The sequence below is a fragment of the Hyperolius riggenbachi genome, chromosome 3 (genome assembly GCF_040937935.1).
Source record: "Hyperolius riggenbachi isolate aHypRig1 chromosome 3, aHypRig1.pri, whole genome shotgun sequence".
Classification (NCBI taxonomy): domain Eukaryota; kingdom Metazoa; phylum Chordata; class Amphibia; order Anura; family Hyperoliidae; genus Hyperolius; species Hyperolius riggenbachi.
The window spans coordinates 145,453,702-145,467,904 of record NC_090648.1 but is presented as its reverse complement, the minus strand read 5'-3'; the positions used below and the strand labels follow the sequence as shown (position 1 = coordinate 145,467,904).

General features: G+C 44.0%; 1 protein-coding gene across 3 annotated transcripts in view; it reads right to left on the bottom strand.

Moving 5' to 3' along the window:
• Positions 1 to 14,203, bottom strand: part of NOX5 (NADPH oxidase 5) — a 69,056-nt gene that overhangs the window by 34,925 nt on the left and 19,928 nt on the right. For all 3 annotated transcript variants that reach the window (XM_068272444.1, XM_068272446.1, XM_068272445.1), the window contains exons 3-6: positions 13,342 to 13,552; positions 7,486 to 7,720; positions 4,980 to 5,133; positions 1,458 to 1,633 (exon numbers count right to left, since the gene is read on the bottom strand). In XM_068272444.1, the coding sequence (XP_068128545.1) occupies positions 1,458 to 1,633; positions 4,980 to 5,133; positions 7,486 to 7,720; positions 13,342 to 13,552 (776 nt within the window). The remainder of the gene's footprint in view (positions 1 to 1,457; positions 1,634 to 4,979; positions 5,134 to 7,485; positions 7,721 to 13,341; positions 13,553 to 14,203) is intronic.

Sequence of the window (14,203 nt, the reverse complement as noted above, 5' to 3'; positions counted from 1 at the left end):
AAATGACCTGATTCACTCACAGCTGTTTAGGATTGGATTTCCATCACCTTTAGTAAGGTGTCCTCATATATTATATTTTTGGCATATGAAGTAACAACAACATTTTCATAGAGAAGCACAATGATAAGAGGCTGAGAGAGGTTCAAACTGATCCCTTGTCCTGACCTATACTGTAGTATGGTGGCTATGTGAGTAGCTCTCTAGACTTGCAGTGCTATGGTGATCGGTTGTCAATGACACTGCCTGCATGTAGTTTGTGTGTTCTTCAGAAGTTTGTATGGGTTTTCCCCAGTACACCCGTTTCCTCCCATAGCCCCAAAACATAATTACAAGTTAAATGGCCAACCCCCGAACTGGCCCTAGGCTGTGTCATGGGCACTAGACGGTGAACCCCTTTGAATGAATAGGTAGTGATCTGGACTGTTTTAATGCATTTTGTAAAAGTGCTGTGTAATATGTTGGTGCTAAAGATATTATGAAACACATTTGAAAAGTCTTATTTATTTTCTGGAAAATGGCCAAAAATACCAGCTGACTGGAAGTATTTCCTGGCAATGCTTTTTAGTTGCGATAGTCCTTTTAAAAAAAAATATATATGAATGATTTTTCCTAGATAAATGAACAGTTTTATAGAAATGGCAAACTGCTATAGGCTGCTGTTTTATGTCTGTTTGTGGCAGTAGTTTTGGTGTATCCTGACCTGTAGCACGCTGAAGAATGGGAATTACTATATCTATTACAAGGTTTTGTTTTCCAAATATCTTGCTATTTATAATATTATGATCTATGTGTACAATGCTTGCAGCATAAACACATGTAGCTCGTAGTAGATTTTAGAGGTGATGTCAGTCTGAGGGCTGGGACCCGCTAGGGCACTTTTGGTCGCGTTTTTGGATCTTCTCCCCAAAAAAACACATTCCCATTAAATATGTATGGCGTGGGACCCGCAGGAGTGATTACAATTAGGGTAAATTGCCATTGCAGGTCCTGCAGCCGATTGGGAGCAATTGTTCTCAAGTATACGAACGCTGCAAAATCGCTTTTGTACCACTTTTCAAAAGCAATTTTGCAGCGATTTGCGGCAGATTGTGTTATGTTTAAGTAAAGTTTATTATACTTATTTGGTGCCAGATGTCTGGCTTCTGCCCGTAGCCCCGCCCCCAAGCAGAAGAGGTCACAGGTGCTTCTCTGATTAGAGCCAGAGAAGCACCTATGATCTTTTCTGCTAGGGGGCGGAAGCTGGACATCAGGACACCCGGTACTTATAATAAACTTTATTGAAAACAGAAAAAAAAGGAAAACGCAAATTAGACGTTTACTGTACAGCAAATCAAACGGTTGGTTATGGTTATTGCAGTCGCAAATGCGTTGGGAATCACTGCAGGGATTTCTAGAGGGTCCCAGCCCTGAATGTAGAATGGTTCTAACTAAAGTCAAGAGAACTAACCATTACTGACCTCAAAGTGCCCCCCTTTCCTGACAAAGGTGCTGGAGCAGACAAGAGAGAGGCAGATGAGTAGCTGTAGGAAGATTCCTGTGAGGGAGGCACTCCCGTATACCCATCCAATGCCAGGCTGTAGTGTCAGGAAATACTCCCAGAATGTATAGACACCCGGATCAATGGCTTTCTTTACTACAGGGATAAAATCAATGTTTAAAGCGCACCCTGTGAATAAGAGAAACAAAGCATATCTAAAAGAATACAAGCTATATACCTCTATTAGTTACCCATAATCCCTGTTATGTAACATCTGACAGACATCTGTCTGGGGGGATCCTCACAGCTCTCAATTGCATAGAGCATAATTGTTCTTTCCTTATTGATAACTTTTTTTTTTTCAATTAGGCACAGCAGACAACAAAGTCAGGAGTTGATGCAATAATAACCAGTTGAATTTCACCTTTCCATTTCTTTGACTTGATTTACGCTTTAAGCATACCTGAGGTGGTCTTAAAACTGTTTAACTTAACAACTTAAAGAGTAACTGTCAGGCTGCAAAAGCTAATTTAAACCTCTATTCTCCTGTGTTAAACAGTTTAGAAGGAAGCCAAAAAGGCAATACTGAAGTTAAAAATCTCTCTTACTTTTGATGTGTGCTGAACAGCAAGGCTGTTATTCCCAAGCACTTAAAAGGACGAGAGGCCGCATAACATACTGCAAAGCATTCTGGGGCCCTCCCCTCGGCTGCTAGTGAGAAGTTACAGGCTCATGTTACAGCAGCTTGTAATGCAGTCCAGCTCACAGCACTGAAAAATCACAGGGCAGAGTATACTGCATGAGTCCGCTATTGTTCCTAGCCACATGGCTAATTAATATTCACTGCACAGTAGTGTTGTCCATTAGGATCTTTTTTGTGAGTCGAATCATCAGGAAGCAGGGAGGACATGACGACACAATTGGCTTCATAGGAGACAGACAAACATGGAGCCTGCCATGAGCTGTCAGGAGCAACATTCTCTGCAAATACTATATAAAAATTCTGTGAAATCCAAACGTGGACAGTGAAATGCATATGTAATGTAAGTACAGCCAATATTTAGCTACTGGTATACGTGTTTTTTTTCTCTGAGACCTTATACCTAACAGCTCCTCTTTAACATCTCTATCTCTAGGGAGCTTGTTTGTAGGTCTACCAAACCAAATTTGTTGTACCTAAATATCCCATACTGACCTCAGAGCGGGAAGTTCAGCACTAAACCAACAGAAGCTAAACCTTACCACTCCTATCCAGTAACATTATTCTCTGCCAACCATTCCCTTCTCTTTCCTTTAGCTTTCAGGGGCGTAACTAGGGTGGAGCAGCCCTGCCGTGGGCCCCAGAGCTGTGGGGGGTCCCAAATGCTAACTTTCAGATCAGGTGTTTTTGTGGCTACACTTATGGATGTGAAGGTCACGATGGACACACTTGTTGTATGACCCTTGTAAGATGGGCCCCACGGCTGCGAAGGGCAATAAGGGTAGGGAAGGGAAGGGGTGTGAACATTGGGGAGCCCCATAAAAGTCTTGCTGGGGGCCTCAAGAATTGTAGTTACATCACTGCTCAGTTGTGCACCTTTCCTGGCAGAGGCTGCATGGCAAAATACTGACAAGCAGAGCAAGCAGTTGTGGTTCTGCATCTCACCCACTACCTGACCTGCTATGAGACTTCAAGTGGTGGAGTGTGCAGGTGTGGGGGAGGAGGGAATGGATGGGGGGGGGGTCCTGAATCTGAGAAAAGGGGAGGGGGCAAAACTACAGCATGAAATGGAGAGGAAGGACCCCAGAAGTAAGGCTTGCACCCATGCTGATGTTCCCTGGCTGCAAGCCCCCATGCCAGTTCCTCAACCTCCACTACCACTTGGATGCCCATGGGGGGCCTTCAAGTGAGAATGTAGTGAGAGGGATGTGGCAGATGTCATATTTATTTCCTTATAAACAATACCAATTTCCAGGCTGTGCTGCTGATCTGTACACTCAGCTTGGATTAGTGGCTTCAAGTATTGCAGGCAGAAAATCAGCAGGGCGGCAAACAAGTTCCCGTTGTTTAAGAAAATTACTACAGGCGCCTTCAATTTTTTTTTTCGCTACAGGGTGACTTTAAGCTGGTTATAGACATTTAAGGGCAGTAGGATGTGCAGACACAACAACGACCTAATAAGAAAATCAAGTATATGAAAGACGGTATCTCAGGTCTAAGAATACCTGTACATTAGCCGGTGCCTAGTTTCAGCTGGACTGCCCATACAGCTCGTATAGCATCAAAAGTAGAAAAGAGACGGCACACCACTGGCTCTGCAAAACTTGCTGTGTATTAGGCGAACAAAACACTACATGTTACGGATCATTGATCCTTCATCAGGTGTATAACACCTGTTGTTAACTGTTGTTATAACTGTTGTTATACACCTGATGAAGGATCAATGATCCGTAACATGTAGTGTTTTGTTCGCCTAATACACAGCAAGTTTTGCAGAGCCAGTGGTGTGCCGTCTCTTTTCTACTTTTGACAACAACGACCCAACTCTGCTGATGGTGAATAAACATGAGTAAACAATGCAAATGAACAGCTGCATCACCTGTATCATTAAACATGACTGCTGTCCATCCAGCAGCAGCTAATCATATCACAAATTTAGACAAGTTACAATATAGTATTTCAAATAATGTGTTAAGCCGGGTATCAAAACAACAACATGCTTGGCTTATCCAAATGTTTGTGTTTATGCTTCTGGGGAGAAAGATGCCGGCAGAACACTTGGCTTTTCTTAAATGGTTGGCATAGCATTATACAAGATGGTTATGCCTGTCAGTCAGATCTGTCTTGCCCCTCTGAGATCACCCAGCAGCACACGATAGCCTCAGATGAGAAGATGCATGGTGTCTGCATTCTAAGTCATCCTCTGCTGCTGTGGTGTCCAGCCACACAGCAGCCATCAGACATCCTTTGACAGGAAAAACGCTGGGAAAACAAGTACCCAGCCATTCATGTAAATTCAAAATCAGTCAATCAGCCAGAACTAGTTAATGATCCGACTACAGATAAAGTGGACCTGAACTCTTGCACAGGACAGAAGGAAAACATAGAGAAATGCACCCTGTATGTATTTAGAGAGTTTAGCCTGTCTAATTCCCCCTCATCTGTGACTAATCACCACTGTAATTTGATCTCTCAGCTGTGTCAGCTCAGGAATCTCCTCTGCCACAGCAGAGCAGCTAATTTGTAATCACAGGATGAAAGCAGGAAGTAGACACACTGCAGATTTATTGCAGGATTTGTATCAGCTGAAACAAAGGAATGTTTTTCTTTAAAGATTATTATGCTGTTGCTTACCTTTTAGAGCAGAGAGGAAGCTCTAAATTCAGGTCCGCTTTAACTGCATAATAATGTCACAGCGCTCTGTACTGTCAAGTGACAGCTTCATTGGTAAATTTCATGCGATCATCTTCTATAACCTCTTAACAAGATACAACTCAGTATTACCACAGAGTTTGTACTCACTGAAGTTTATCACGTGGGCGGCGGTATGGACCACAGTGAAAATAAACGTCACATATCCAACCAGTTCATGCAGGAAGATATTCTGGTCCAAGGGCAGGAAATTAGCTACAAATGTAGTCCGAAGCCAAGTCAGACAGCGGCGAAGCATCAGAACCTGGAGGTAGAAATGTATGTGTATGTAGAGGAATGTGCAGCCTTCATTTTTGTGTTACATACAGAGCCCGGACGCAGGGTGGTGGAACACCGATAAATGAAAATGGTTGTGAATTCAGTAAGGACCTCTTTTGGGCCCCTTCTGTTCCAGGACACCATAACGTTTGCAAATGTTAAGTATGTTTTTCTTGCCACAAATAAGGAATGGAGTATTTGCAGATACTATAGTTATAGGGTCTGTAGACAGATACAATCAAACCAACAATGCAAAGATCAGTTTGTTGACTATTACGTAAACCTGAATGCTCTAAGGATCAGATTTACTAAAGCCTTTCAGCTAATTTCACCTGTAGCAATCAGGACTCCATCCCTCGGGCAACAGTTCAGGGTTGAGTCCTGTATAGACTGTTACTGTGAAGGGGGGGGCGGAGGGACGATGCATATTGTACGATGAAGCAGCACAAGGCAGTAGCACAAGGCAGTAGGGGTATGAATGAAGAGCAATGGAGTCAGGCATGGCTCGGACGGGATGATCCAGCAGTCTGGATCTCTGACCAACGTATCCTAGGGTTTGGGGGTTGCCATACAAATGCTACATTCTCGGCAGAGGCAGACAAGAACCATCTAAGGCAGGGGTAGGGAACCTATGGTTCGGGAGCCAGATGTGGCTCTTTTGATGGCTACATCTGGCTTACATACAAATCAGTAGGGGTTGATTCATTAAGCTACACTGCTTAGTGTGGCAGCGCAAATATAATTTTCAAAGTAGGCACACTACTGCTGTAGCATGCACTACTAACTTACTTGCTGCTCCAATTGTTCCACTTGCTGCTCCAATTGTTCCACTCTGGACCCTGTCAAGTCCAGTGCCTTTGTAGGACTAGGTCCCCGCACTTTGATTGGTCCAATAGGCTGCCTGTCACTTGACAGGCAGCCTATTGCACCACAGTGCGGGGATCTCGTCCCACAAAGTGAATCAACCCCCATGTCAGCTACCTAATTGTATAAGCTGTTAGTCAGTATTTCTCCTGTCTGGCTCTCAGGGAAATTGCTGATGTTGCTGAAACCCAAAAGAAGCTGAAAATGTGTCTGACACTTCCGCTGCTAGGTGGATCAACTGTATACAAATCACCATGGCAACATGGCCCTCTTCTGCGCGTGCACACGCATATTGTATAGCTCTCACAGAATAACATTTTAAAATACGTGGCGTTTATGGCTCTCTCAGCCAAAAAGGTTCCTGACCCCTGATCTAAGGTGTGTATGAGACTTACTGTAAAGGGTACCTGAAATGACCTTAAAAATGACCTTAAAAAATAAGTGTGTTATGAAAGGGTAGCGTAAGAATGTTCTAGCAGTCAAGGGTTTAAAGAGGGCCAGTCCCAAAGCCCACAAAGAAAAGTCAATAAAACAATAGGATACAGGGGGAGACAACAGGACTAAACTAATCATGCAGAATATGCCCAAAGTTGGCGAACTGCACATAAAAGATCCACTCACTTCCACAAACAAGCTTTGCCACAGTGAGTGTTCCCTACACCAGGCATGGGCAAACTTGGCCCTCCAGCTGTTAAGGAACTACAAAACAATGCATTTGCCTTTATGAGTCATGACTGTGGCTGTCAGACTCCTGCAATGCATTGTGGGACTTGTAGTTCCTCAACAGCTGGAGGGCCAAGTTTGCCCATGCCTGCCCTACACCTTGATGCCATCTCACCCTCTTGATTCCACAGACATTCGTATAAAAGGTACTGTGATTCCATAGTTGGCCATTCTGCTGTGTTGCTGAACTTGTGATACGCAACACTGCCACCCTTTGAGTTATCATCTTTTTCACCAGAACTTTCTCTCTATTATACCTCCGGGATTAATATTCTATTGTTTTATTGAACTAAAAAAAAAAAAGACTTAGGTACTCGCCTAGAAAGAGGGAAGGCACTGGATTCCTTTGTTTATATGTATGAAACATTGTATGGTAAGTAGGAGACTGCCTGTTTACATTTTATTTATGCCTTGTGTCCTTCTTTGTCTCTTTGTTTGAATTAATCCATACCGTGTAATGTATAGGTTAAATAAAAAATGTATTTACTTTGTCCAGTGCCGAGGCAAGTTTTATTCTAACACTGTTCAACAAATTTACATAAAGGGTTGATGGCTGGACAACCAATCCATTGCTGCTACAATCTAAGAAGGGGGGGCTCTCTTTCTTTCTATATTGGAACATCTTTTTTTACAAGTGCAATTCTATGAAAACATCATCCTAAACTACAATTAGGAGGGGGTAGCTACTCCTTTTTGATGTCAGAACGTTTGTGGTTACAGTTAAATCCATGTCTGGATAAGTATGACTTACCACAATAAACGTGCAATTGAAGTTCAGGCATTGACCACAACCCTTAGCCAGCATGATCAGCCCCCCATAGCTGGTGTGGTTGACGGCAGCCAGAATGAAGAGCAGTATGTTGACACAGCCGTACGAGCACATGAAGAGAACCTTGCTGCGATTGTTGTGCCAATAAGTTGGTGTCAGGTAACGAGGGGTGCGATTCTTCTTTTTTACAGGCGGCGGCTTTAGCCAATTAGCAGCACTGACCAAAATAAAGAAAAATATCTGTTTTATACTGTATCTAATTGGAATCTTGGAAACAGCTGTTATTTCCCACAATGCAATGAGGTTCACAGGCAAAAAACTGTCAAGGCCATGGCCCTAACACCACACTGTGGGAGGGGTTTAACCACTATATCAGCCATACAGATCTCCCTGATGATCTATTGGAGTAAAGGAAAAGATTAACTAGTGCCTACCTGCAAAAGAGTGCAAGCCCCACTTGTGGGGTCGAATACACACCGAGCATACACATGACCTGTCTACCACTAGAGGAGGATGTTGGTTTCCATTAACAGCTTGCATGCAACCTATTAAGTACTCGTCCCTCCCACTGCGAAAAAGTCAATCCTCCATGGGAGGGGCCGAACACTAACTAAATCCTAACCTATGTATATGCATAGCCTGGGTGCAGCTAATCAAATAAAATCGAAAATTGAAAATTGCGCAAAAGGTGGATCAGCGCAACACCAGGCCGCCTCCGAATGGCCTCCATCAGAGATGCGCTGAGCCCCCCCAGGAACTACAAACGCACCTTGAACCCAAACAGAAGCTCTGCATATACACCAAAAGCATGGCTGTTAAGTGGGAGCAGCTGACCAAAAACGAATTACATTAGTACATAGCAAGGAAATGAGCAGCGCTACTTAAAAACAGACTAGTGCCTACCTGCAAAAGAGTGCAAGCCCCACTTGTGGGGTCGAATACACACCGAGCATACACATGACCTGTCTACCACTAGAGGAGGATGTTGGTTTCCATTAACAGCTTGCATGCAACCTATTAAGTACTCGTCCCTCCCACTGCGAAGAAGTCAATCCTCCATGGGAGGGGCCTAACACTAACTAAATCCTAACCTATGTATATGCATAGCCTGGGTGCGGCTAATCAAATAAAATCGAAAATTGAAAATTGCGCAAAAGGTGGATCAGCGCAACACCAGGCCGCCTCCGAATGGCCTCCATCAGAGATGCGCTGAGCCCCCCCAGGAACTACAAACGCACCTTGAACCCAAACAGAAGCTCTGCATATACACCAAAAGCATGGCTGTTAAGTGGGAGCAGCTGACCAAAAACGAATTACATTAGTACATAGCAAGGAAATGAGCAGCGCTACTTAAAAACAGACTATTGCCTACCTGCAAAAGAGTGCAAGCCCCACTTGTGGGGTCGAATACACACCGAGCATACACATGACCTGTCTACCACTAGAGGAGGATGTTGGTTTCCATTAACAGCTTGCATGCAACCTATTAAGTACTCGTCCCTCCCACTGCGAAGAAGTCAATCCTCCATGGGAGGGGCCTAACACTAACTAAATCCTAACCTATGTATATGCATAGCCTGGGTGCGGCTAATCAAATAAAATTAAAAATTGAAAATTGTGCAAAAGGTGGATCAGCGCAACACCAGGCCGCCTCCGAATGGCCTCCATCAGAGATGCGCTGAGCCCCCCCAGGAACTACAAACGCACCTTGAACCCAAACAGAAGCTCTGCATATACACCAAAAGCATGGCTGTTAAGTGGGAGCAGCTGACCAAAAACTAATTACATTAGTACATAGCAAGGAAATGAGCAGCGCTACTTAAAAACAGACTAGTGCCTACCTGCAAAAGAGTGCAAGCCCCACTTGTGGGGTCGAATACACACCGAGCATACACATGACCTGTCTACCACTAGAGAAGGATGTTGGTTTCCATTAACAGCTTGCATGCAACCTATTAAGTACACGTCCCTCCCACTGCGAAGAAGTCAATCCTCCATGGGAGGGGCCTAACACTAACTAAATCCTAACCTATGTGTATGCATAGCCTGGGTGCGGCTAATCAAATAAAATCGAAAATTGAAAATTGCGCAAAAGGTGGATCAGCGCAACACCAGGCTTCCTCCGAATGGCCTCCATCACTAACTAAATCCTTGCATGCAACCTATTAAGTACTTTTTTTTGGTCAGCTGCTCCCACTTAACAGCCATGCTTTTGGTGTATATGCAGAGCTTCTGTTTGGGTTCAAGGTGCGTTTGTAGTTCCTGGAGGGGCTCAGCGCATCTCTGATGGAGGTCATTCGGAGGCAGCCTGGTGTTGCGCTGATCCACCTTTTGCGCAATTTTCAATTTTCGATTTTATTTGATTAGCCGCACCCAGGCTATGCATATACATAGGTTAGGATTTAGTTAGTGTTAGGCCCCTCCCATGGAGGATTGACTTTTTCGCAGTGGGAGGGCCGAGTACTTAATAGGTTGCATGCAAGCTGTTAATGGAAACCAACATCCTCCTCTAGTGGTAGACAGGTCATGTGTATGCTCGGTGTGTATTCGACCCCACAAGTGGGGCTTGCACTCTTTTGCAGGTAGGCACTAGTCTGTTTTTAAGTAGCGCTGCTCATTTCCTTGCTATGTACTAATGTAATTCGTTTTTGGTCAGCTGCTCCCACTTAACAGCCATGCTTTTGGTGTATATGCAGAGCTTCTGTTTGGGTTCAATGTGCGTTTGTAGTTCCTGGGGGGGCTCAGCGCATCTCTGATGGAGGCCATTCGGAGGCAGCCTGGTGTTGCGCTGATCCACCTTTTGCGCAATTTTCAATTTTCGATTTTATTTGATTAGCCGCACCCAGGCTATGCATATACATAGGTTAGGATTTAGTTAGTGTTAGGCCCCTCCCATGGAGGATTGACTTTTTCACAGTGGGAGGGACGAGTACTTAATAGGTTGCATGCAAGCTGTTAATGGAAACCAACATCCTCCTCTAGTGGTAGACAGGTCATGTGTATGCTCGGTGTGTATTCGACCCCACAAGTGGGGCTTGCACTCTTTTGCAGGTAGGCACTAGTCTGTTTTTAAGTAGCGCTGCTCATTTCCTTGCTATGTACTAATGTAATTCGTTTTTGGTCAGCTGCTCCCACTTAACAGCCATGCTTTTGGTGTATATGCAGAGCTTCTGTTTGGGTTAAATGTGCGTTTGTAGTTCCTGGGGGGGCTCAGCGCATCTCTGATGGAGGCCATTCGGAGGCGGCCTGGTGTTGCGCTGATCCACCTTTTGCGTAAAGGAAAAGATTACTTATGGGAAAGGGGGGTATTAGCTACTGATTGGATGGAGTTCAATCCTGGGCTAAAGTTCCTCTTTAACTGTCCCTCAGAAGGGCTCATAATCTAATCCCTACCATAGTCACGTGTCCATCATAGTCTAGGGATAATTTAGGAGAAAGCCAATTACGGTAATTTAACTGTATATTTTTGGGATTTATAAGCATTTGTAAAGGGAACTGAAACATGCATCTGTGGGAATGGATCACGTTTAACATTGGAAAAATGAGAAAAGAACACTGTGATGAACAAATGTGCCTGTAGAGGCTTCTAACACCTTTGAGATGCTGCATGCAGTACTTTTGTATTGCTAGGTTCTCCCCATGCTAATAATACATTCCCCTGTTTTGCTACTGCAGAAAACTTTTTCCATGGGAAACACGCTGGGAATTGAGAACATTAATGCTCATTTGAAATAGCTGCTAACCCACAGAGATTCTAGGTTAGCACTCTTGCCTTGCAGCTCGGGTGTTCCAGTAAGCACAATACAAATCTCATGATTTGTATGTTGGCAGTGTTTGTGGGTATATCTTCTGTGCTCAGGGCTTTCTCCCAAAACATTTTTTTGTAATAGGTAAATGGTTTTTTTATTTTGGTAAATGTTTTCTCCCAAAATGATGCAAATTCATTATGGACCTTTGATTGTGTGCCCTGCAGATGGGAACATAATGATGTATTAACTAACGACCATCGGGCGCCTGCTCTTCCCCCTTCTGCAGCATAGCGGAGAGGAGCAGTTTAATATGTATTCCTCCAGCGCTGCTTTGGGTCTCCTCTAATCTTCCTGACAGCCACACGCTCTAAGCTGCACATACCTTGTGGAGCCTTTCACACCGATGCGGTATTTTTACCGCACCCCACCGCCAGGTAATGAAAGTCTATGGAGACTTTCATACTGCCACGTTACGGTGCAACATGACAGAAGTGACATTTTCGCTACATCCCAGACGCAGGTCCAGAACTACGTTACCGTGCGTCTTCTGTGGCGACTTGCAGCGATCTGCGTCCGCTCTGAAGTCATGTTAGTCTATGGCAACGTAGGCACTTCCGCTTCCGTGCACTTCTGCATATCCACATCGCCGCCACCAGTTTACAATGTGAAACCGGCCTTAGCTTTAAATGCATGTCACTTGATCAGGAGCTGGAGGTATGGAAGCACAGAGCGTGCAGCTGCTGGGAAGAATAGAAGAGACACAAGGCATCACTGGAGTAAGTAAATATTACATTGCTGTGCTACTTTGCTATGTGGGGAGATGGTGGGGAAGAGAGGTGTGTGTGGGTGTTTTACCATCTCCATGTGAACTTTTTAGGGGCCCCATGGGTTGTTGCTGCACCCTGGCTCAAACTGACACCGTCTCCAGTGTGTTTCACTGGATGTGAAGACAGTGTGCCGTCGTCCTCTTACTACCTACAATAATGCCCATTTGAAGCCCTCAAGGGCCACATAAAATGTCAAGGAGGGCCGCATTTGGCCCACGGGCCATGAGTTTGACATCTGTGATGTAGATTCTTCAGTAAAATGCTGCAGAGTGCAGAACATATGTTAATAAAGAAGCTGTCTAATGGATAAGGGCTAGTTCACACTGGGTGAGTTTTCAGCAATTTGTTGATCACTGTCAATCAGCAAAATGCTGCTGCTAATGCAAGTCAATGGTAGTGTTCACACTGTAGCGATCGTCAGTGATTAGCGATTTGCTGATGGTGCCTGCAGCATTTTTGGAGCTATTTTGGAGCGATTGCATTTCAATGTTATAGAATCAGAAAACGCAATCGCTCCTAAATCACTTTCCTGCACAATGAAAAAAAAACAGCTTTTTGCTGATCGCCGGCGATCAGCAAAATGCTACCAAAGCGCCAAGTGTGAACTGGCCCTAACACTCTTGTCTTGTAGCACTGGGTCCCTGGTTCAAATGTGGGTCAGGACACTATCTGCATGGAGTTTGTGTGTTCTACCCACATTTGAGTAGGGTTTCCTCTGGGTATTCGGGATTCCTCCCACATCCCAAAACATACAGAAGGTTTATTTGTTATCCTCCAAACATTGGCCACTGACTCTGGTAGTAATTAGATTGTGGGTCGTCTGAGGGACAGGTAGTGACATATCTACATACAAAAAATCACAGTGGAAGATGTCTACAGTATATAAACACGCACTTGTAATAATTTGCTACAAAAATGAACTCTGTAAATAAGCCATAAACCCATAGCATCAAAACACATCAATTGCTGACCAAGCTATGAAAAACGTGTTTTTAACATTATCTTCAAATGATAAGGGATGGTAAAGGAGACACAAATAATTCCGAGTTGATGCAGAATTATGCAAATTTGTATGCAAATGTATGCAGCGTGTAAATAGACCAATCAAATCCCGCCAAAGTGAAATATGATTGTTCCATTTTCAAGTTTCGTAAATTTGCGTCCAGAATTTGCATGAACCTTCATTAACTCAAAATGATTTGCATCTCATCATTAGTAAGGGTCCCTGAGTTCAGCCATGCAGGGTGTGGCAGGACAGTTACCTGATTGTGAGGTTCTCCATGACTTCTGGGAAATGCTCCAGTTCTTCCTTCAGTTCCTGAAATGTGATGGATCCACTGTTGTCCTTATCAGCCGACTGGAAAAGCACCAGAGTCAAATCATCCAGCTTTTCCTCGGGTAGTGAGATTGCGTTCTCCAGCAGGCAAGACTTCAGCACTGTGCGGAGCTCATCCGGGTCAATGGAACCGCTACCTGAATTCAATAAGGATCAAAACCCCTACATTTATAGAAACAGAACTGAAGACTTTTATGGTCTGCCCAAAAATCCCACCCAGAAGGTGAAGCCCTCTACAAAAATGCTTCCAAGCTAACGTTCATAATATACTTTACATTTTTTTTAAGCAATTGAAGATACATGGGCCCTGAATAAATTACTGTACAGGTCAGATTAAAGGCGACTGATAGTTTAACGCTCGTTGATATGTATTCTCATGATACAATAGGAAAATTTACTTTTTCAATATCCAAACATATATCCTTTCTAATACAATTAGTGATTTTAGGTGTCGGAGGCAATCTTTATTGCCAAACATGAGGTCAGATGAGAGCTAACCATTTCAACTGATCTATCCAGATGATAACCCATTTTTCTTCAAAAAAAATATAATGAAAACAAAATCAGCATGTAGCCCCGCCCCCAGCCTCTTTTCCCCTGGTTCCCCATGCGGACTGGTATTGCTAGAATGGCTGGTCAGTGTGGGGCTTCATCACATGTTACCAATCCACATAGCACTTGACATGTTTGAGTGCTTGAAAGATGGAGGGCAGAAATCCTTTCTCCACCTCTTGCAAAGTACCCTTGTCCATGTCAAGGACAAGGGGCTCATCTGCACCTCTTGCCCA